Consider the following 21,151-nt stretch of genomic DNA (forward strand, 5'->3'; position numbering starts at 1 on the left):
TTCTTGAACATGACAATGAGTTCACTGTACTAAACTGGCCCCCACAGTCACCAGATCTCAACCCAATAGAGCATCTTTGGGATGTGGTGGAACGGGAGCTTCGTGCCCTGGATGTGCATCCCACAAATCTCCATCAACTGCAAGATGCTATCCTATCAATATGGGCCAACATTTCTAAAGAATGCTTTCAGCACCTTGTTGAATCAATGCCACGTAGAATTAAGGCAGTTCTGAAGGCGAAAGGGGGTCAAACACAGTATTAGTATGGTGTTCCTAATAATCCTTTAGGTGAGTGTATATATATATATATATATATATATATATATATATATATATATATACTGACATATTAATTATACATTCTCTTTTGAGTGACAATACCTTTCAATCCAACAGTTTTATCAATGTTACTGGCCCAGCTGCACTTGGACCACCTGTCCACATCAGAAAGTCCTAAAGTTGCAGTAATGGGGCAATACATGCTGCCCTTCAATGTGATTTATAGTTTTTTTGATTACTCACGGGGAGAGGTTTTGTGTTTCAGGTTCATTCCACTTGAGCATCTTCTATGACATTATTATGACTCAGAACAGATCAATTGCAGTTAGCATTTCTGTAGCTCTACATTTGGGAATGGGTGCTCTCAACATATTCAATTTCAGTACCTAATTATTATTCAAGAATTTGGAGAATTTGGATTGTATGTCGACTGTCTGTCCCCCACCAGGTGTTGTCGTGGTTCACTCGTCCAGGGTAGTGGCATCATCCTGGGCTCTCCACAGAGGCTGCCACTGTTGGACACCTATACCACATATAATGAAGTAAACTATTTTTTGTTGTTATCGGATTCAATGTTATACCATATGTAGAAATCATAAATTTTTCTTATTGGGTTGCACTACAAGGAACTTTGTACTGTGCTCAATCCTCCGTATCCTATTATCTATTGGCAATAAACAATAATCGTTTTAAAGTTTGTTTGTGTTCTTTTGCGTCATTTACAACATACAAGATTTACAGCCAGTATATTGTATCAGAAGTATTGAATATTTGTTAACAGATATCTAATATCCTTCCTGATTAGTTCTCTTCTTTTGCAAGAACTTCATACACTCCAACGCAGATCATGACAAGAATGACAGGAACCTTTGATTGGTGGTGAATTTAACAGGGACATATCTCAATATAACATTTATACAAATCCCAAGTCTTCTTCATACATCAACTATTGATATCAGATACAGATCTACAAACTCAGAATTTTACTACAGAGAACATGAGAGGAGTAAAGTGCAACTTCACTTCAAGTGAAATTATTCTTTCTACACTGTTCATCGCTTCGCTGATCGTTAGTGTGGGGTTGGCAATAACGGCATGGCTTGCAATGAACCAAGAAGGTAAGCAAAAATATGTACTAATGTTCAATATGGGTTAGGGTAAGATGCAAGTGTACTAATGTTTGTTTGTTATTTAATGTTGTTCAACCTATGTATCTTTTTGAATGTGTTTTTCTTGCTAATTCAATTAGCAGAGGGTCAAAACCACCCTAATGGGACTGATGTGCTTTTAAGAGGTGAATTTACCATCATCAAAGGAGCTGCTTTCAGCAAGAATCTTCAAAATAAATCAACAGCAGAGTTCAAATCCCTTGCTTTTGATGTTGAACATGTGGTAAGAACGATTTCACTAGACTATTAAAATTGGCAGAATTATTCCAGAAAAAAATTATACACTGTAAAATGTGTTTTAGGTAATAGGGAGAGTATAATGTATAATTACTTTATTCTGACAAGTCTCATTTCTCATTGTTATTAATTTATTAAGATTGAGAAGGTACTGTGTTTTGATATGCTACAACCGTAGTAGCACAGAATTGAAATCAAGGCAAAGTAGGTTAGGGGAGTAACTAACAGGTAGATGGCTAATGTTTATAATCACATATAATCACAATCATGTTTAGAGTTCAAAGGTAGATTAGATAACAATGCTGCACACATAGGAATAAAGTTCAGCTAATATTAGTAAGTAAAAGTACAGTAATTAAACAGAAAAATAAATATAAAACAAAAAAAAAGTTCAAAGCAAATATAATGTGAGCAGTGTACATTCACTTAAATATTATAATATATACAATGTACAGATATCCAACCCTATATATATCCACTATATATATATCCTATATATATATATATATATATATATATATATATATATATTTACAGCTCTGGAAAACATTAACATGGAAACCAGTTAACATTTCTGATTTCTGAACTTGGAGTGATCTCTTAATTATTTCCAGAGCTGTGTGTGTGTGTGTGTGTCACACAATACAGCTCAATAATATTCATATTATTAATGTCACCAATCCATAATTTCAATCTTAGCTTTAACTCTGTCACTTCTTTTTAGTACCATGATTAAGTTAAAGCAATATAAATATGGCTTGTCATTTTCTTGCACTTACTGTTGTTTATTGTTCATCAATAATGGATGTGGCACAATTTCCCCACAGACATAATTTTGAGTATGCTATTAACAACAGTAAATGTACAAACAAGGAAAATACAAATTCACAGCTGGGGTGCAGTTACAATCAAATCTTGGTACACTCAAATTATGTAATACCACAGTATACCACAGAGTTTATACCGTGTGCCAGTTTCATAATGTGTATAAGTAAAACATATTTTTACCATGATGTGTAAATATGTGGACCATCAGTTACATTTGTTAGGTCTGATGCTCATATTATTAATGTCATATTATAAAACAATATGTATTCTCTGAATTCAATTGTAGATAACTTAAATGTATTTAAATAAGACTAATTGTTAGTAGTAAATACTGTTGTAATATGAAATTATTTCAAACTTTGTTTTCTTACTTCAGATATCAGGTATTTATGTGCAAAGTAATCTGAAGAACATTTATAGGACCTGTGAAAATTTAAATTTCAGGTAAGGAATCCTACATTGTATTTTCTTGTTCTGTTGAAATTCAATGTATGTGACTTATTTAATGTATTCTTACAATCTATTTATGAAACACTAGGGTTTATAACAACCTGTATTTCATTTCTTCATATCAAGACACTTTATAGAGACAGACAGAGACAGAGTATGTACCTTTGTGGAACAATGACCCATGGTTCTGTGATTTATTTTCATATTTTAAAGGAATGGGAGTGTGGTGGCCACATTTGATCTTCATTTCACACAGACTGTGCCTGTTGAAGAGGTGAAACAACAGCTTTCTCATGGCATAGAAACCAATGAAGGGGTTCTCAGAGGTTTTGTGATAGATGCTAAAAGCATACTGATTGCACGTAAGTGCCACTAAATTATTTTATGACCAACAGACCCACCTCAGTAGTGTGGCCAATTGAAGGAAGCTAAAGGTGACAATTAGAAATATTACATTTTCAACCCAGTATTATAGGTGTATGGTCACTGAAATAAATAAGGCTGACTACACTTTGAAAAGTTACTAATTTATGTACTTAATTTTTGTAATAGCTCAAGGAGACTTTCCAACAAGTACACCTCTGCCAAGTAAGTAAAGACTATAGTGAATATGGACTATAATAACCCAATCAATATTTACTGGTGTCAATAGGGAATACAGTATTTGAGGATAATTCTAGTTGTAACACTTTACACTATTATTTAAATTACTGGAGGAGGAGGTGGGACCCAGTACAGTATACTACCTTAGTTCTTTAAAAATGTTCTGTTTTGATGCAGGAGGTAGGTGATTTAAAGTAGCTTTGTAGCCATTGGTTTCCAAGGTAGGGTCTCGGACATTGCAGAGATGCTCAAAAATACACTAGTGGGGTTTCCAGAAAACAGCTCCAAAGATGACTTCTAGTTTTTGCAAACCACCAGTCTAAATATCAGTAATGCTTTTAACACTTTATTACTAACATTAGCATTAACAATGTACTATTACGGTGTAATTACTAAAATTTGTTATTTGCTTATTTTAGTACAGTGCATGCCGGATTTTAAGGCGTGTGATGACCAGGTTACTTGTGTCGCACAAGCGCTGTTCTGTGATGGAACTAACAACTGCCCAGACGGTTCAGATGAAAATGAAAAACACTGTGGTCAGTCCATAACAAAAAGTTTTTATTCAGAAAAAATACATATTTATTATTATTGATGGAGTATATTAAAAATATTATGTGACGTTATAATTGCAAGGAGGGACAAGAACAATCTAAGGCCAAATCTAACTGCCAAAGATATTCAAAGTGAATAGGCTTAAAGTGAGACTGGTTTCCATCTTTTTATTTCATTGAGTGTTGCATGGAAAGGTTGTATTAGTCCCAAGCCAAGGAGAATTAAGCCACTATTAAGGAAATTTGCAAAACAGCATTTGCCATGAGGAAAAACAGATGATCTGTTATTGAAACAGTTAGTGAAATGACATTGAAACATAAATGGTAGGTTGCTTTGATTTTGGGTTTTAAAACAGTACTATCTGAATTGTTTACCTTGTGGAGCCCTGCATTGGAATATATTTCATAGCTTGCCTAAGATTTAAAACAAAGTATGTAATTTTTGACATTAAGGGTCATACATGTTTTGTTGGCTTGCACTAATATGTATTTTATTTAAGCACTCATTCACCTGATTGGGTTTTCCTTATTTGCGAGCCTATGACATCATAATTAGGTTTGCATCAAGGACTTGACTAGTCGATTTCCTATATTCATACACTGAGCTATTAAACCAAATGCATAGAAATGTTGGAGGCATTATACTGCAGAATATCCAAGCAGTAAATGAGAACCATGTGTATATATACTTGTGTTTGTATGTTATTATTTTTGTGGTCAATATTTAAGGAAGATTTTCTCCTTAGCCACACCATGTGATGGACAGTTTCTCCTCAGAGGTCCTAAAGGCTCATTCCAATCCATGAACTTCCCCTTGCCATATGAATCTGACATATTCTGCCACTGGATCATACGGTATGAACTATACCCTAAAAAAATCATTAAATCATAAGTACATTAATTAACAAATAATCTATCTGCGGTATAAGAAATTTGAATTAAAATTGAATCAGAATATTTTAAGGTTTATTTCCATTAAGCTAATTTAAGTGCAGCATCTAAACCCCCTACAATAATAATAAAAAATAGTATTTGTGGAGTTTTAAACCAGAGTTTAAAGTTTCACCTCCTAAGCTCAAATACTGTCCTACAAGGCTTCACCCCTTGGACTAAGATCACCAAAGATCACCACTTCTGCCATCCAACTGTGCTTACATTTCTATGCAATTTTTTTCCTTAACGTCTCCAAAGCTCACTTAGGTTCGATGGTCTAATGTTCTCTCAGTCTGGGGAGTCTAAGCAAAAATAATCAAATAGTTGTCAAAAATATTGAACTTTTAGAAGTAAATGTGAATGGTGAAAATGTCTAGCTAGCAATGGTTACCTAATAGATATATTTATGGTTAAGGATAGGTTGCGTATGCAACCCCGGTTATCTGAAAAAGGAAGCACTGCCCAAGGGGGAGGGGTTTCTGCGCACTTCCGCGGGAACTCGATCGAAACGTCTCTCTATCAAAGCTGCCATTGGCCCCTGCGCTCGTCACTCAGAACAGATCCCTTCCCACTTCCTGTTCTATAAAACGTGATGTAGGTTCGTCCTCTTTTGCTGGGAGCCTGGACTCCGCGCGACCTTGCAACCCTTGGGCAGTGCTTCCTTTTTCAGATAACCGGGGTTGCATATGCAACCTATCGTTATCTTTCAAGTCAGAAGCACTGCCCAAGGGGGAGGGGTTACTGTATAACAAAACCGTCGCAAGGGAGGAGGCAGCGAGCTGATAAGGGAGGCTGCCCCGAGGTGCACCACTAGGAGACCTCGGCAACACAACTCCAGACAGTAACCTCAGGGGCCCCGTAGGGCCACACCTGAGCCGTCCAGGAGCGAGGACCGTAGTCACGCTCTACCAGGAACTGTCTGCAATCAGCATATACAAAGCGGGGCTACAGAGGTTAACTCTCACGCCCTCTGCTTACATGAGCAAGGCCGGCTGCTCTACTAGTGCAGCTAGGAACGAGGCCGTAATCTACTTGCACAATGTCTGGCGCGGGCAATCAAGCACTTGTGCGGCCTCCACGCAATATCATGGCAGTGGTCCAATAGGAGCGGGGCCACAGACCCAATGAGAAAAATACAATATAATACATAGCTGGCTAGTCAACAGAATAGCCGAGCTGAACAATATACAATACATACATATCACGTGACAGCAAGACCTTCATGCTGTCAGCGTGCAGCACAAGAGCATCCAACTCAACTAAACAGTACAGAGTGGAAGAGCTCCATTGTGCTGACAATTTAGATTTCGTACAAACGAACTATATACACCATGGGGCGCAGGAACGAAGTCATGCGCCGCCCATGGAACATAGGAGCAGTTGACGCCTGCTGGTTAGACCGGCTAACGCAGGGCAACATTAGCTCTACTGTGTTAACAAAGGAACTATATACACAGCGAGGCAGCAAAACTCAAGTGCCGTCAGCTGGGAACAGCGGCAATGAACTTCATTTTACAATTTTAGAATGGAGCCACAGTCCTGGTGTTTAACACATAATACATATATACACATATATATGTCACGTGGAACACAGGAGCAGTTGACAACTGTTGAATAACGCAGCTAATGCAGAACAACTACAGCTATGTACACAGCGGGGCACTGGAGAACTCAAGTGCCCTCCGCTGGAGGACAACAGCAGCGGTCCCCTGCTCTATGGCGTAATACAGCCAGAGCGGGCCACAGACCTGCTGACCAATACACAGAGCGGGGTACAGGCCAAACGCATGCACCACCGCAACACAATTACAATGAACAAACTATATACAGGGGGCGGCCTCGTAAGGCAACAAAAGCCCCGGGAACACATCAACCGTAGCCATAGCGTGACCCTGGAGCCATCTCCCACAAAACAGACACACGATGGGTGTACGGACAGGGCGTGTAACTCGCTCACGCGTTTTGCAGAGGTGATTGCCAGCAACAACGCAGTCTTAAGTGACACCAGCTTCAGCTCAGCTGAGTTCAGTGGCTCAAATGGGCCTGGGAAAGTGCATCCAGCACTACATTAAGGCGCCATGTGGGCAGTGAAAGGGTTCGAGGAGGCCTTAGCCGTTGAGCTCCCTTTAGAAACTGCACAGCCTGAAAATGAGACCCAGGAGGCTCGCCATCAATCCGAACATGACATGTGGAGATGGCCCCCTGAGCGTGGACAGGGACTTGCCCTGGTCGAACAGCTCTTGTAGAAATTGCAATATGACCCCGACGGGGCAATTAATTGGGTCTTGACTGCCGTCTTGGCACCAGGTGCTAAACGTCCGCCAGCGGTAGGAATACTGGTCTGTGATGCAGCCGCTAGGAGGCCCAGCAGCCTCTGGAAAAGGGACACCCTGACACGAGCTCTCAGTCGGAAGAGGGAGAGACACGTGTGTATTGAGGCAACTCTCGTGGCGAGCATGGCAATGGAATCGAGGCGCATCTGAGGAACTGTGCCTGCTGAGTTGGCGTCAGGCGGCTCTTCTCTCAATTGACCCGAAGGCCCAATTCGGAGAGGCGGCCTAAAATCAGGTCAGTGTGAATCCGAACATGCTCCCTCGAGTGAGAACAAACCAGCCAGTCGTCTAGATAATTGAGGACGCAGACCCCCTGGCAATGCAAGGGGGCTAGCACGACGTCCATGCACTTGGAAAATGTGCGTGGCGCTAGCGACAGGCCGAAGGGGAGAACAGCAAACTCGAACGCTCGGCCTTCGAAGGCGAAGCGGAGAAACTTCCTGTGCGCCTGTGCAATGGGGATGTGAAAGTAAGCATCTTTCAGATCCACCGTGGTGAACCAGTCGCCGGGCTTCATGGTCTGGGACATGGTGCGCAGGTTGAAAATCTTGAAGCGCAGCACCTTGAGGTGGCGGTTCAGGCGCCTCAGATCCAAGATTGCTCGCTTCTCCAGGAGAGTGGTGATTTCGACGCGAAGCGCCGCACTCTGCAATGGGTCCCTCAATCGCGTCCACATCACGCCCTGGAAGTGGGGTGGACATGTCTGAAATTGCAGGGATTAGCCAACTGATATAATTTGGACCACCCAAGAGTCTTGGGTGCAGTGTTGCCAATTGGAGAGTTGCTGGGGGGTGTAAGGGTGGGCCAGAGGCTGCTGGAATGCCTCAGGGGTGGGGCTCGGGTGGTGGAGGAGGTGGGGTCGGGCCGGGTCCCCTCCTACCACGAGCTGCCGTGGACGCCGGGGACTAGGGCGGCTAGCCTGGGGGGTCGCCTGCCTGCCAGTGAGACGCTGGCGGAGATCAGCAGGTGGTCGGGGCTGTGACCTAGGCTGTGGTCCGGCCTGTGGCCTGGGCTGTGGCCTGGGAGCCACGGTCGGGCGGCCTCCCCACCGGCAAGCTGCCGCAGACGGCCTGCGTTGCTGAGCCTGAGGTTCCACCGGGTACACTCGGGCCAGCTGCAGGGACTGCTCCCTCTCCTGGAGGGTGCGCGGGAGCATCTCCTCCACAGAGGGGCCAAAAGTAAAGCCCGGCGAGATAGGGGCATCCATGAGGCGAGTCCTGTCCGCCTCAGGGACCCGCCGTGCCTGGGACAGCCAAAGCTGGCAGCGCGCTGCCACAATGGCTGCCAAGGATCGCCCTGTCGCCCTTGCCCCCTGGTGTATCACCGTGACCAGCTGATCTGCCGCCGCCGCTATCTCTGAGATAGGGGCCGGGGTGGGTGATGTGCCATGTTGCTCCGCAGCCGCGGGCTGTAGTGCGGGTGCAAGCCGGCAGAGGAGCACCTCACGCTGTCGAGATCTCTTACTGCCTCTGCTAGCGCTCCTGCTGTGGAGGAGAAGGCCCTGTGGACAAAAAACCAACACAGCAAGCAGTCGGAATATATATAGCACTATATAAACACGACTATTATTTTTAAAAAGCTCTTCTTGTGAACGAAACTGAAACCGAAAGCGCAGCCGGACCTCCGGTGCATGGATGGGACAGAATCGGGATTAGCTATCAATAATAACTAAATACACACGAAATGCGAAAACGGTGGTGAACAACACTATGAAGTGAGCCAGCCAGCCGAAAAACACAGTTTGAATGTTTATTACAAACACAGACACAGAGAGTCCAGCAAAGAGGCAAAAGAGGATGAACCTGCGCTGACGTCATGTTTTATAGAACAGGAAGTGGGAAGGGACCTGTTCTGAGTGATGAGCGCAGGGGCCAACGGCAGCTCTAATGTAGGCATTTTAAATAGTTTCCTTGTCTTAACTTAGTCAGCTTCAACACCACACTATAGAAATTATGCTGCTTAAAATTTAGGAGTACAGAGGTGTACTTGTTGGAATGTTGTTGTTTCATGTTTTGAAAAGAATCAGTTTTTATTATATATTTGTCTGGAAGAACAGTATTTTGGAACAAGGCTCAGCAATATTAATATTAATATTTTCTTTACAGTGTCGAGGATGGGCTCGCAATAAAAATACATTTCTCTTCATTTCACACGGAACAAATTACAGATGTTCTTAAACTTTATGAAGGAATTGGAAGAAACAAAGTGCTGATCTGTAAGTGTTTTTATTCTAATGTTATCAGCCTAGGTGGAGGCCAATGGTAAAGTAAATGTGTCCTGTATCTGTGTAAACTGGGAGCTTCCACAGTACAGTGGTTGAATACTTATGCAAGCAACATATTTCAGTTTTTAATTTTTAATGCGAATACCATAGCATATGATTCACAGTTTTCATACTCATCAAACCATTCAGAGACCCCTCCTGCCCTGTGGATGGGGCATTGTCATCCTGGAAGATGCCACTCCCATCAGGATAGAAATGTTTTAGGCCATGGTTCTACACTTTTGACAATATACCCTAGCATTTTATTTGCCTTTTTTAGTGCTTACCCACATTTTTTGGATGGAGAAAATGAGGAGTCCACATAGACTCCTAGGTCTTTCTCATGCGTTACTACTTACAGTTCTGTCCCTCCCATAGTGTAATTACAGTGGACATTTGTATTGCCTGCATGCAATGCCTTGCACTTGACCACATTGATAGAAATGTTTCACCATAGGTTCAAGTGATTACTCAGAATAACTTTGTAATGATTTGCAGTGACCCTTCCCTCTAAGGGGACAAGTGGACCCAAACCATGCCAGGAAAATGCCCCCAACAGCATAACATAGCCTCCAGACACCTTCACTGTAGTGATCAAGTAGTCAGGCCTGTACCATTCTCTCGGTGTATGCCACACATGCACTCGGCCACTTGTCGAGAACACTAGTCAGTTTGTGCTGTATTGTATTTCTCTAATGGCATTTGATTGGTCGTGTTATGTTTAATGGTCTTTAAAAGGGCTGGGTCCTACTTAGGAAGGTCGCACGAGTTAGAGATCAGATGCATCCCCGAATGATGACGATATTGTTAAGATGCGAAGAAGAGTGAAAGAGAAAGGTGGTAGGGAGTGAAGAAATAAGATAATTTAAGTTTGGTTCAGTGGGTGGAGTAAAATTTTTTTTTAGCGTTCAAGTAATAAGCTTTAAGGGAAGAGGACTTGGAACCCGGAGACTTTTGGATCTTTCTTATGTTGGCTGTTTATTTTCCTACCGTGTGGAGTGCATGCTGCAGACTGGGAAGGCAGACGGCATTGGCGTTTGTGGGGAAAGCTGGGCGCTGTGGCTCACTCAAGTTTTGGACCGGAGCAGATGCCGATCACGGTTTGAAATAAAGCCTTTACTGTTTTGTGTTGACTGTTCGTGACTGCTGTGGATACTGAAGGCAGGAGACGGTTGGGTCTTGGTTGGTTTGGTTGTCTGCAGTATTGTTGGGAGATCAACAATGGAGTAGTGGAATTGACTAATCTCTTGTTCATCTGTATGGCGGACTCAGCTGTGAGACTATAACATCAACACTATGTATTGATTCAAGGAGAACTGCAGAGAAGTATTGTCAGACATAAGGATCTTAGAAAACAGCTGTGGGAACGATTTTGTTTTGTTCATGGGATAACTGGAGCATCAATCAATGAGTGGCAGATGCATATGGGTATACTAGTATGTTGCAGTTATTTGTGTTGTGGTGGGTACATATATGCTTGCTTATATCTGTATTAGGTTGCCCTGACGTTTAGTGTTTCCTATGAAGGTTTGCTTATTTGCACAATTCTAGAATTGCTATGCTAACTGAAACGTTCTAACTAATGCCTGCATATGTATGTTTGCTTGTGATTCGCATTTGTGCACAAGCCTAGTGGTTATGCTGTTCTCTAGGTATTTTGCATATTTGCACATTACTATAGCTGTGTTATGCTACCATTCCCTATGATGTCTTTCATATTTGCACACAATTCTAGAGTTATGCTAAATGAAATGTTCTAATTAATGCTTGCATATGTCTGTTAGCTTGTGATTTTGCAAATTTGCACATTTCTAGAGCTGTTATGCTAAGCTAATGAGATGGACTATCTATTTCTTACATATGTTTGTGTGTTATTTGTAATATGCTTATTTGCACATTTCTAGAGTTGTGATATGTTTAAATATAAATTTGACCTTTACAGTATATTGTCCTATCTTAGCTAGTGAATGCTGAATAATGTGGGTGTAAAAGGGTTTCATGGGGGGTTCTGTGGGTAGAAACATCGTTTTGCTACGTAACTGGTTTTTGTATGGTCTTTTATTTCATTTGGTGGGATTAAAATGCTCACCTGGCGCCCAACATTGTTTAACCCATACCAATTCTGTTACAAGTTGAGCAGTCTTTGTGACTGAAGCTCCTGCCATTCGTGCCCCAATAACGACCCCTCTTTCAAAGTCATTTAGATCCTTTCCTCTGGCCTTCTTGATCCAAAATCAACTGGGCCTGCTCAGCATTTTAATGCTACAGAGCATGTTAGGATGATAATTATTTAATTGTATCAAGTAGTACACCTCTTTGGATGCATCTGCATTTGTAATGTTCCTCCACTCATTTATTCAGGTTTTTCCTTTAAATTTGTCACCCGTCTGTATATATAGTGGGCCAGGTGGGTGGACCTGGCAATGAAGGAGAGACCACATACTAGGATAAGGTATAATAGGCACGGCTGCCTGTTTTATTTAAAGCATATAGTAGGCCCTCTTCTTTCAGGCCTCTAGAAGGGTGTTGGAGCACTCCTTGTTGGAGCCGAGTTGGTGCTTCAGGTCAGGGTTAGAGCTCCTCCCAGGTGGACTCCTCCAATGTTGTAGAAACGAGCTCTGTTCAGCAGCAGCCCGCAGCCCAACTGCCTGGAAGAGCACAGGGGCTGCTTATATCAGCCTCCCCCTCATTAGGAGGAACGCTCTCGGCTGCTGGCTGGCCTCTGGTACTCTCTCCATGGTGTTGAAACTTTTGATAGAGGGGAGCCTTTGCCAGGCAGAAGTCAGGAGCTGTCCAGTGCTGAACCTGGTCATTCGTCCTGCTGGAGCTCGCTTCCTCCACCAGTGGTTCCCTGGTGGATGGCTTTGTGGGCTGGAGTGAGGTCAGCAGGCCAGGACCCGCCCGGTTGTCAGATGGTTGCGCCTCCCGGGATCACAATATAATATACATTTACACGATCAGCCATAACATTATGACCACTGACAGGTGAAGTAAATAACACTGATAATCTCGTTATCATGGCACCTGTCAGTGGGTGTGATATATTAGGCAGCAAGTGAACATTTTGTCCTCAAAGTTGATATGTTAGAAGCAGGAAAAATGGGCAAGCGTAAGGATTTAAGCGACTTTGACAAGAGCCAAATTGTGATGGCTAGACGACTGGGTCAAAGCATCTCCAAAACTGCAGCTCTTGTGGGGTGTTCCCGGTCTGCAGTGGTCAGTACCTATCAAAAGTGGTCCAAGGAAGGAAAAGCGGTTAACCGGCGACAGGATCATGGGCAGCCAAGGCTCATTGATGCACGTGAGGAGCGAAGGCTGGCCCGTGTTGATCCGATCCAACAGGTGAGCTACTGTAGCTCAAATTGCTGAAAAAGTTAATGCTGGTTCTGATAGAAAGGTGTCAGAACACACAGTGCATTGCAGTTTGTTGTGTATGGGGCTGCGTAGCCGCAGACCAGTCAGGGTCCTTGATGGCATTGGCCTCTTTCAGCAGGATAATGTGCCCTGCCACAAAGTAAAAATGGTTCAGGAATGGTTTGAGGAACACAACAATGAGTTCAAGGTGTTGACTTGGCCACCCAATTCCCCAGATCTCAATCCAATCGAGCATCTGTGGGATGTGATGGCCAAACAAGTCCGATCCATGGAGGCCCCACCTCGCAATTTACAGGACTTAAAGGATATGCTGGTAACGTCTTGGTGCCAGATACCACAGCACACCTTCAGAGGTCTAGTGGAGTCCATGCCTCGACAGGTCAGGGCTGTTTTGGCAGCAAAAGGGGGACCTACACAATATTAGGCAGGTGGTCATAATGTTATGGCTGATCGGTGTACATATTACAGGTAGGAAATTAGACTACATTCTTTCATAATTAACCAATAATTTCCTTAAATTCTAGATAATTAGAGCTAGATGTATAGGAATAATTTAGACACAGACAGCAATTAAAAAATATAAATTGTAAAAAAATCCCCACAAATAAAGACTTCTCTATCAGATTCAGAAGTGTTATACATGGAAACTTCATGACTTCAAACTCAAAAGCATAACCATTTATTGAACAAACAAGCATAAAACATGCAGGGGCAAATGTATTAAGAAAGGCCAATGGCAAACATACAGCAATCTGTGTTTTTTATTGTGACAATTTGTATCATATGTACAAAAATAAACTATCCTAGTACCGAGTACCTAGTTCCAATATACTTATTTAATTTATATTATAATATTTATATTTGTTGGGACATCTTAGTGAGATGAGAAGTGTGTTGGCTTTGCAACACTTCCCAGAATAGTGGTAGCAGACTTGTGGTTAGCCAGGTGTGAAAACCCCTTCAATGCTACTCCAGTGTGCTTCCAAGCTGAAACAAGCCTCAACAGGACCAATACCTGTCTCTGGTGGTGAATGAGAAAATAAATCTTGGGGGCAGATGTAGACCACTAAAGGATTGCGCCGGTGTTAAGAATCGTAATCCTGACTCAAACAAGTTTCGAGTGCTGAATGAAAAAAACAAGCAGAATGATAGCTGCAAGAAGTGATTTGTGTAGGTAACACGGCTTTGGGGTTAAGTCCTTGATAGATACTTAAATCTGTGGTTAAGCCCTCGGTAAAAATGTAATGCTGGTCCTTCATGAAAAACAAAACCTCACACAAAAACAGAGTAAAGATTTTGGAAATGAGGTTTGCTAAATATGCAAAGCTGCTACCAGTTGTGATACTTGCAGTAGGGTCAATTGGTTATAGAACTATGGAGAGCATAGTCACAATCAAATATTATGTCATCTTTATCACTCACAGTTGTTTTGGGGACTTTATGTACATTGAGTTTTTGTAATATGTTCTTGCATATTTTAGTTTTTATGGCTAGCTGACATGCCTCGGGACAAGGATTAGATCAGTGGTATCCCTTATGAAGGAACAAAGTAGTTAAGTGCATCATTAGTATATATAAATTGTTAGTATTGTATACTTAGGTAGATTTAATGTATGTTTATCTGCACTTGTGTTTCATAAGGGGCAAAATCTCTTGAACAAGAATATCCTGCTGTAAACACCGCTTTTAGACACTGCTTTATAATGCAAGTAAAATAATCTCAATGATTCACCGTGATGTATTATGTGAATGCATTAGTGCCCCCTTTCTAACGGTTTAATTAACAAAAAAATAATAAATCTGTTTTTTGTTGTGCAACTGTCTGCAGGGCCGGTTCTAGACATTTGGAGGCCGTAGGCAAAATTTATGTCGGAGGCCCCAGTCTTGATTGGTGGACTAGCACAGTGGTTCCCAAACTTTCTGGGTGGTGCCCCCCCAAAAACATTTGGGTCACACCCCTACCTATGAATCTACAAGTGAATCTAACATTTGTAATGAAGATTGACGGGAGGGTGGGATTTGTTATTTCTTGTCTGTGATTGGCTGACAATGACAGATCTGCGCGACTCCACCAATGGGATCGGTGCAATTCTACAGCTCTGCGCAGATCTGCAGCGCTACAAGAACGCGACCAATGGCTTCCTCTCTGCGTGGAAATACTTAGACGAAGTAAATTAAAACACTGTGAAGTGCATAATCATAATATGCGCAGTGCAATTAATAAACCACAAATCTACAGCTGGTATGTTAACCCACCTAAAAGCCAAACACCCTTCTGCGAAACTAGCAATGACAGAAAGGGAAAGAGAAGCAACAAACAAACTAATATTATTAAAACACACACAGCCAGCTATTTCCATATATATTGTTTTCACTGGAACTTGAATGCACAGGTATGTTTCCGAATTTATGTAATAAAGTTGTTGTGTTAGATGAGTATTTAAAAATAAAGTTCAGAACTTCTTGCAATTGCAAAAATTGTCACATTGCATTATTTCGCATTTAATGTATTTTTTGTTAATGCATTTCCAAAATATTGCAGCAGAGAGTCCTGGCGAGCTCGTTTCCACTCGATGACATTTTGGAGCTGCAAGTTATTCTTATGTATTTATTTTACCGTAATTATCACCTCATATAAACTGCTGAGCGGCTTCACAGACGCTACTGCCTGACAGTCCTCTATTCTGATTGGCCAGGACTGGATATGGAAGAATCCAATAACTGAGACCCAGTTTCCACTCCTGTGAGTCGCGACAGTACAGTGTGTTTAATGTGTAAGTGTAGAAAAAGATATCAGTTTATCCAGTGCAATTTCAGCGGGGCGGCAATCAACAGTTGTCAGATCCCCTCAGGGATTTCTTGTGTCTCGTCTTGACTTTTTACCTGTTCAGCTCTTTCCCCGCGGCTGCCCCACAGTTTGGGACCCTGGACTCGCGTATAGGGATGTTACGTTTATGGAGACCCGCCTCCAAGCCCGAGGCCCTAGGCAATTGCCTACTCTGCCTATAGGTAGCGCCAGCTCTGACTGTCTGTAATTGTGTGTTTGGAGCCTCAACTGGAATTAAATCAAAAGTTTGACCCACCTGCTATTTGCAAATTAAAACCCAGTATTTTATGGGGTTTTTAGGTGTACAATTAAAACAATTCTCTAACAAAAATAAAACCTATCACTGAGAACAGGTTTATTAGCTTTGCTTTGCATAATAATATAGCTGAATCCCAGCCCCTCTGTTAACACTTACATATTTTCAGAGAAAGAAGTTTCAAAGCAGAAAAAATTCTAACTGGGATCACAGTTAGATGGAAAACAAGTAATACTTGATACATATAATTTAACAAGTAATGCACTTTTACATTTAAGGTTGTATTTTTCAGTCAGACACCAAAATGATCTTCAAGTGTGAATAGCTTTTTTCATTTTCTGTTGTGTATGCTCTTAACATGACTTTTTCAGACAATTTGTCAGGAGTTTCACCAGGATCCATATGGATATTCTCTCATGAAGCAACAGCCGAATTTCATACGGATTTCATCAACAATTTGAATGGATTCAGAGCAACATATGAAGCTGAAGATCTCCGCAGTCTTTCTAGTAAGTTCCAGAAGATTTAATGAAGGAAAAGCTATGAAGCATATAGTATAAATAAACTTGAACATCTTTAGTATTATATTACTGTGCTGTTAATACATGTTAAAGGGAGAGCAAAACAAATAATTACAAAGTTTCATAAACAAAAGCTGGAAGTCTGTCTTTCCCTGTGGTGAATTTTAAGGATTTGATTTGACTTTTCAGATGAGAATAAGATTAGCTGCTCTTTTGAAGAAGGGATGTGCTACTGGAAACAGGACCACCCCGATACTGAAGGCTGGATACGAGTCAGTGGGCCAACACTTCCCCCTTTCTCTGGACCCACGTTTGATCACACCTTTGGGAATCAGTCTGGTAAATGTAACTGAATTTAACCAATGGCCTTAAGCTGCAAACAGACTTGCTTTTATGAAGGCCAAGGACTGATTTATTGTCATATCACTAGTGCAATTGTGACAGCTGAGCTAAGAGCTTGACTTTATAATTATAATATTGGTAGCCTAGGAATTTGTGTACAAGTGCGAGTTGATTTAATGTCATGTAAGTGTTTTGGCAAGTAACATTATAAGTCCATGTGCTTCAGTTATTCCCCAGAGTACCCCTCTGAATGGGCAACAGAAAGAACTGTCACTTAGACAAAGTACACTGTTTACAAAATATAAAATGATTAGAAGGAATCCGATTATATTTGCATTAGGATTATGATTTCTAGTGGAATAGATGTTTAATTGGGGTCACAGTTTTAACAGTTTTTCTCACCATAGTTGTAAGATTGATAGATTTTCAAGGTCATGTACTGGTTTGTTTTACCAGGATACTACATCGTCACACCAGGAGGCCCTGGTAACCAGATGAGAAACTTCAGGATTTTCAGTCTTCCATTAGATGCTGCAAATCAGCCTACTTGTCTGAACTTCTGGTAATATGTTCAGTAAATCTTTCATGAATGTCGTATTAGTTCACACCATAATAACTATTTCTTTTACCACTCAAGTGAAGTAGAACATCAAAATACATATATGAAGCGGATATAAAACTAGTAATCCAGTTTAATACAGTACATTATTATACAGTCTACTACAGGGGTGGGGAACCTTTTTTCTATCAAGGGCCATTCGAGTGTTCACAAATGTATTCATGGGCCACAACCTTAATTAATACACCTACATCAAAACATTAATACAGATGAAACTTACATTCTAATGCAAGAGCAAATCACTGTTCTAAACACACACACTGCAGTCAAAACATAAATAACTATATAGCCTACAATAAGCAAAAAGCTCAAAAACGGCATACAAGAACATAATAAAACAAGTGTAAACATAAAAATTGGGATAATGCTCAAAAGCAATATTTTATAGTTCAAAAATAACTATTGAATTTATCAAAACATAATTGTACACTAAAGTAAACATTTTCAACACTGTAAACTTTGTTTTCAACATACAAAACTACAGTGAATAAAATCAGTGTTTTTCTAAACTATTTACTATTTATTTAGCCTGCATACCTGACAGCTGGTACAGTCCACACAGGACACGTTTCTCCACTTTCCCTGCATGAGCTCGTAACTCACACTGCATTTTGACAGCCCTCTCCAGGTGAACACTTTTACTCCACGAATATATAGCATCACAATAAATGCTCTTCCACTGATAATGTCCATAAATCATTATTTTATGTGCAATGTGCGATGTGCCTGTGCTATTGCACTCTGTACTACGTGCAGTAGCAATCGCATATTGATCAGTAGAGTAAAGGCACTCGGTGCCATTTGGACCTGGCATTTCACTTGCAATGTTTTCACAACACTGGCACAAACCCACGAATGATCTGTCATTTGCAGTATCACTGATGCGCCTGAATCAGTCATGTTCATATACACAGCATGTCCAAAATGAGCTCTCTTTAATCTCCATTTCCAATCCATGTTTATTTGCAGGTAATCACTGTATCCACTCAATCTGTCTACAGTTGTAAGAAAACACCTGTAATGCTGTACAATGCGTATGTTTTTCAAGCACATGAAAAACTGTAGACAGGTAATGATCACCACTTGAGTGCCAGACTGACTCTATTGTAAAGAGCAGGCAGGATTATGGGATATATTTGAGTTATTATGTATTTTAATGGTGAAAATAACCATATTTTGGCTATTCTAGGTAAATGTGTTCATAACTTCGTGTTAATGCAGTTAAAACGCAGTAGAGATGTTTATTACATAAGCTCGGCGCTTCTAGTTAAGTGTATGTCACAGAAATTATTTTTTCAAATGGACTTTAAGGCCGGAGCAAACAGCCTCAGGGGCCACATACGGCCCGGAGGCCAGACGTTCCCCACCCCTGGTCTACTAGTTGTGTGTTATTCAAATGTAGGAGATGTTTGAAGATAGCTTTCATTCCAACTGTCCCCTGGTTAAAATAGTAAATGGTTATTAAACATTAATTTTGCAAGGTGTAATTGGGAGCCATACTACCTCTGGCAACCCAGACTCCATGTTTGGTAAACACAAATTATAATTAAACTGCAACAGACATTTAGTGTAAAAACCTAAGTCTTACTAGACCACATGTTCAAAGTAGAATGTGAATCAAATGGTAGATATTATAATCATCCATTTTCAAAGCCACTTATCCTGGTGAGGGTTGTGGGGAAGCCAGAGCCAATCCCAGCAGGCATAGGGCACAAGGCAAGAATACACCTAGGACAGGATGCCAAGGCTTGACCTACAGGGCAATTTAGAATGGCCAATTAACCTAACCCACATCTCTTTGGACAGTGGGAGGAAACCGGAGTGCCTGTAGAAAACCCACGCAGACACAGGGAGAACATGCAAACTCCACACAGACAGGCACCCCAGGCTGGGACTTGACCCAGGACCCCTGGAGATGCAAGGCAGCAGCGCTAACCACCGCACCACTTTGCTGCCCATAATATAATCAAACTTTTTATACTTATTGAAAATGTCTATCTCAGGTGGTTATAATCACTGATCAAGCAGCTGAGACTGATGCGGCAGCTCACTGCTGTAGATCCTTTAGATTATGAACAGTTCAATCAACACTTCAACACGTTTGGATGCTTAAGTGTCTTCAATAGGCCACACTTGAACTTTGTTTCATGCACAACATTTTTTTCTTGTTTTAATATATTCATATTATTGGTAGTGATAAAAGGAAGTGGAAAGTGGAGGTCGATCTAGGGATAGAAAAATAGCCAACCCTCACAGTACACCCAGCAATATTAAAGTATTGTAATACTCCTGTTATTTTGCACGTCTGTTAATAAACTTGACTAATTACAGTTTCTCATATTTCTGCGCCTACAATAATCATCATCATAATAGTGTGTGTTATCACAATGTCATCATCCAGGATATGGCTGACTACTTTACATTTAAAAACTCTGAATTGTTTAACATTTCTGGTGTTCTTGTTTAAATAAGCCTTTAAAAAACATTTGATATTTTATTGCTCGTCTCCTTACACAGATAACATAGTAACTTAGGGTAATTTGCCAGTCCTACATGATGTCTTTATTGCAACTTGCATAAAACATCCCTGTGAACCACAGACATTTTTTATAGTTCTAGTTGCAGTCTTAATACCCAACACATAATGTGTGTCTGATGGTAGTGGTTTACCAGTATTGTATCCATCCTTTTTTGATTTCCATCCATTATCTTGTGTTTGATGTCCTAGGTACCATATGTATGGAAGTGATGTCTTCAGGCTGAGAGTTTCCACTTCTACAACACAGAGTGAAGCGAACATCATATTTGAGAAAGAGGGAAACTATGGTGATGACTGGCATTATGGGCAGGTCACACTGAATGACACTTCTGGCTCGATAGTTAGTACCTTGACAATCAAATTAAGCTGAGGGGGTGGGTCTATTAAATGTTAGAAAGTTGCTTGATTTTGCTATTGTTTAAACGTGCAAGAAAAAACTATCAACCAGTAATACTACTTAATGATTTACAATTACCAGTCATTTATACATTTATGAGCCTTGAGGGTCTCAAATGTATGGATAGTGGTTCCAGAAACATTACCTTTCCAATAAATATATTCTGTCTGAGTACATGACACCAGACACCAAAACTAATGGTTTTACATACATAGTCTTAATACTTTTATATTGCAACAATAGAAGACCATACAATTACCATTTACAAGCAGAACATGAACCAAAATACATTTTAAATTGATTATACTAGTAATTAATGTAGTCTTGCAGTCCAATCCACCATCTATTACTGCTTTATCAACCTTTAGAATTCCTTCTAGATTGTTTTTGAAGCCCAGAAGAGCAGGGGTCTGAGAAATGATATAGCTCTGGATGACATACGGCTGTCAAATGGCCCATGTGTAGATGGAGTCCATCCAGAACCTACTCTTGTTCCAACACCAACCACCCCACCTGCACAACCCAGTAGGTCACAATTCAGTTAATAATTTTCATTGTACAATAGTGGTCCTCAGTTGCTTAGCATAACACTTTGGCAACTGTGTAATTCTCAGATACTTATAAGA

General features: G+C 41.0%; 1 protein-coding gene across 1 annotated transcript in view; it reads left to right on the forward strand.

The window, feature by feature from the left end:
- Positions 1-1,063: 1,063 nt before the first annotated feature.
- Positions 1,064-21,151, forward strand: part of tmprss15 (transmembrane serine protease 15) — a 34,587-nt gene continuing 14,499 nt past the window's right edge. Inside the window, exons 1-13 of the mRNA XM_066699962.1 lie at positions 1,064-1,397; positions 1,529-1,671; positions 2,890-2,957; positions 3,177-3,325; positions 3,516-3,551; positions 3,986-4,105; positions 4,867-4,975; positions 9,492-9,601; positions 16,479-16,616; positions 16,818-16,967; positions 17,427-17,532; positions 20,318-20,468; positions 20,906-21,050. Of these exons, the coding sequence (XP_066556059.1) occupies positions 1,277-1,397; positions 1,529-1,671; positions 2,890-2,957; positions 3,177-3,325; positions 3,516-3,551; positions 3,986-4,105; positions 4,867-4,975; positions 9,492-9,601; positions 16,479-16,616; positions 16,818-16,967; positions 17,427-17,532; positions 20,318-20,468; positions 20,906-21,050 (1,546 nt within the window). The 5' untranslated portion in view covers positions 1,064-1,276. The remainder of the gene's footprint in view (positions 1,398-1,528; positions 1,672-2,889; positions 2,958-3,176; positions 3,326-3,515; positions 3,552-3,985; positions 4,106-4,866; positions 4,976-9,491; positions 9,602-16,478; positions 16,617-16,817; positions 16,968-17,426; positions 17,533-20,317; positions 20,469-20,905; positions 21,051-21,151) is intronic.

This window comes from Amia ocellicauda, chromosome 3 (assembly GCF_036373705.1).
Source record: "Amia ocellicauda isolate fAmiCal2 chromosome 3, fAmiCal2.hap1, whole genome shotgun sequence".
Lineage (NCBI taxonomy): Eukaryota > Metazoa > Chordata > Actinopteri > Amiiformes > Amiidae > Amia > Amia ocellicauda.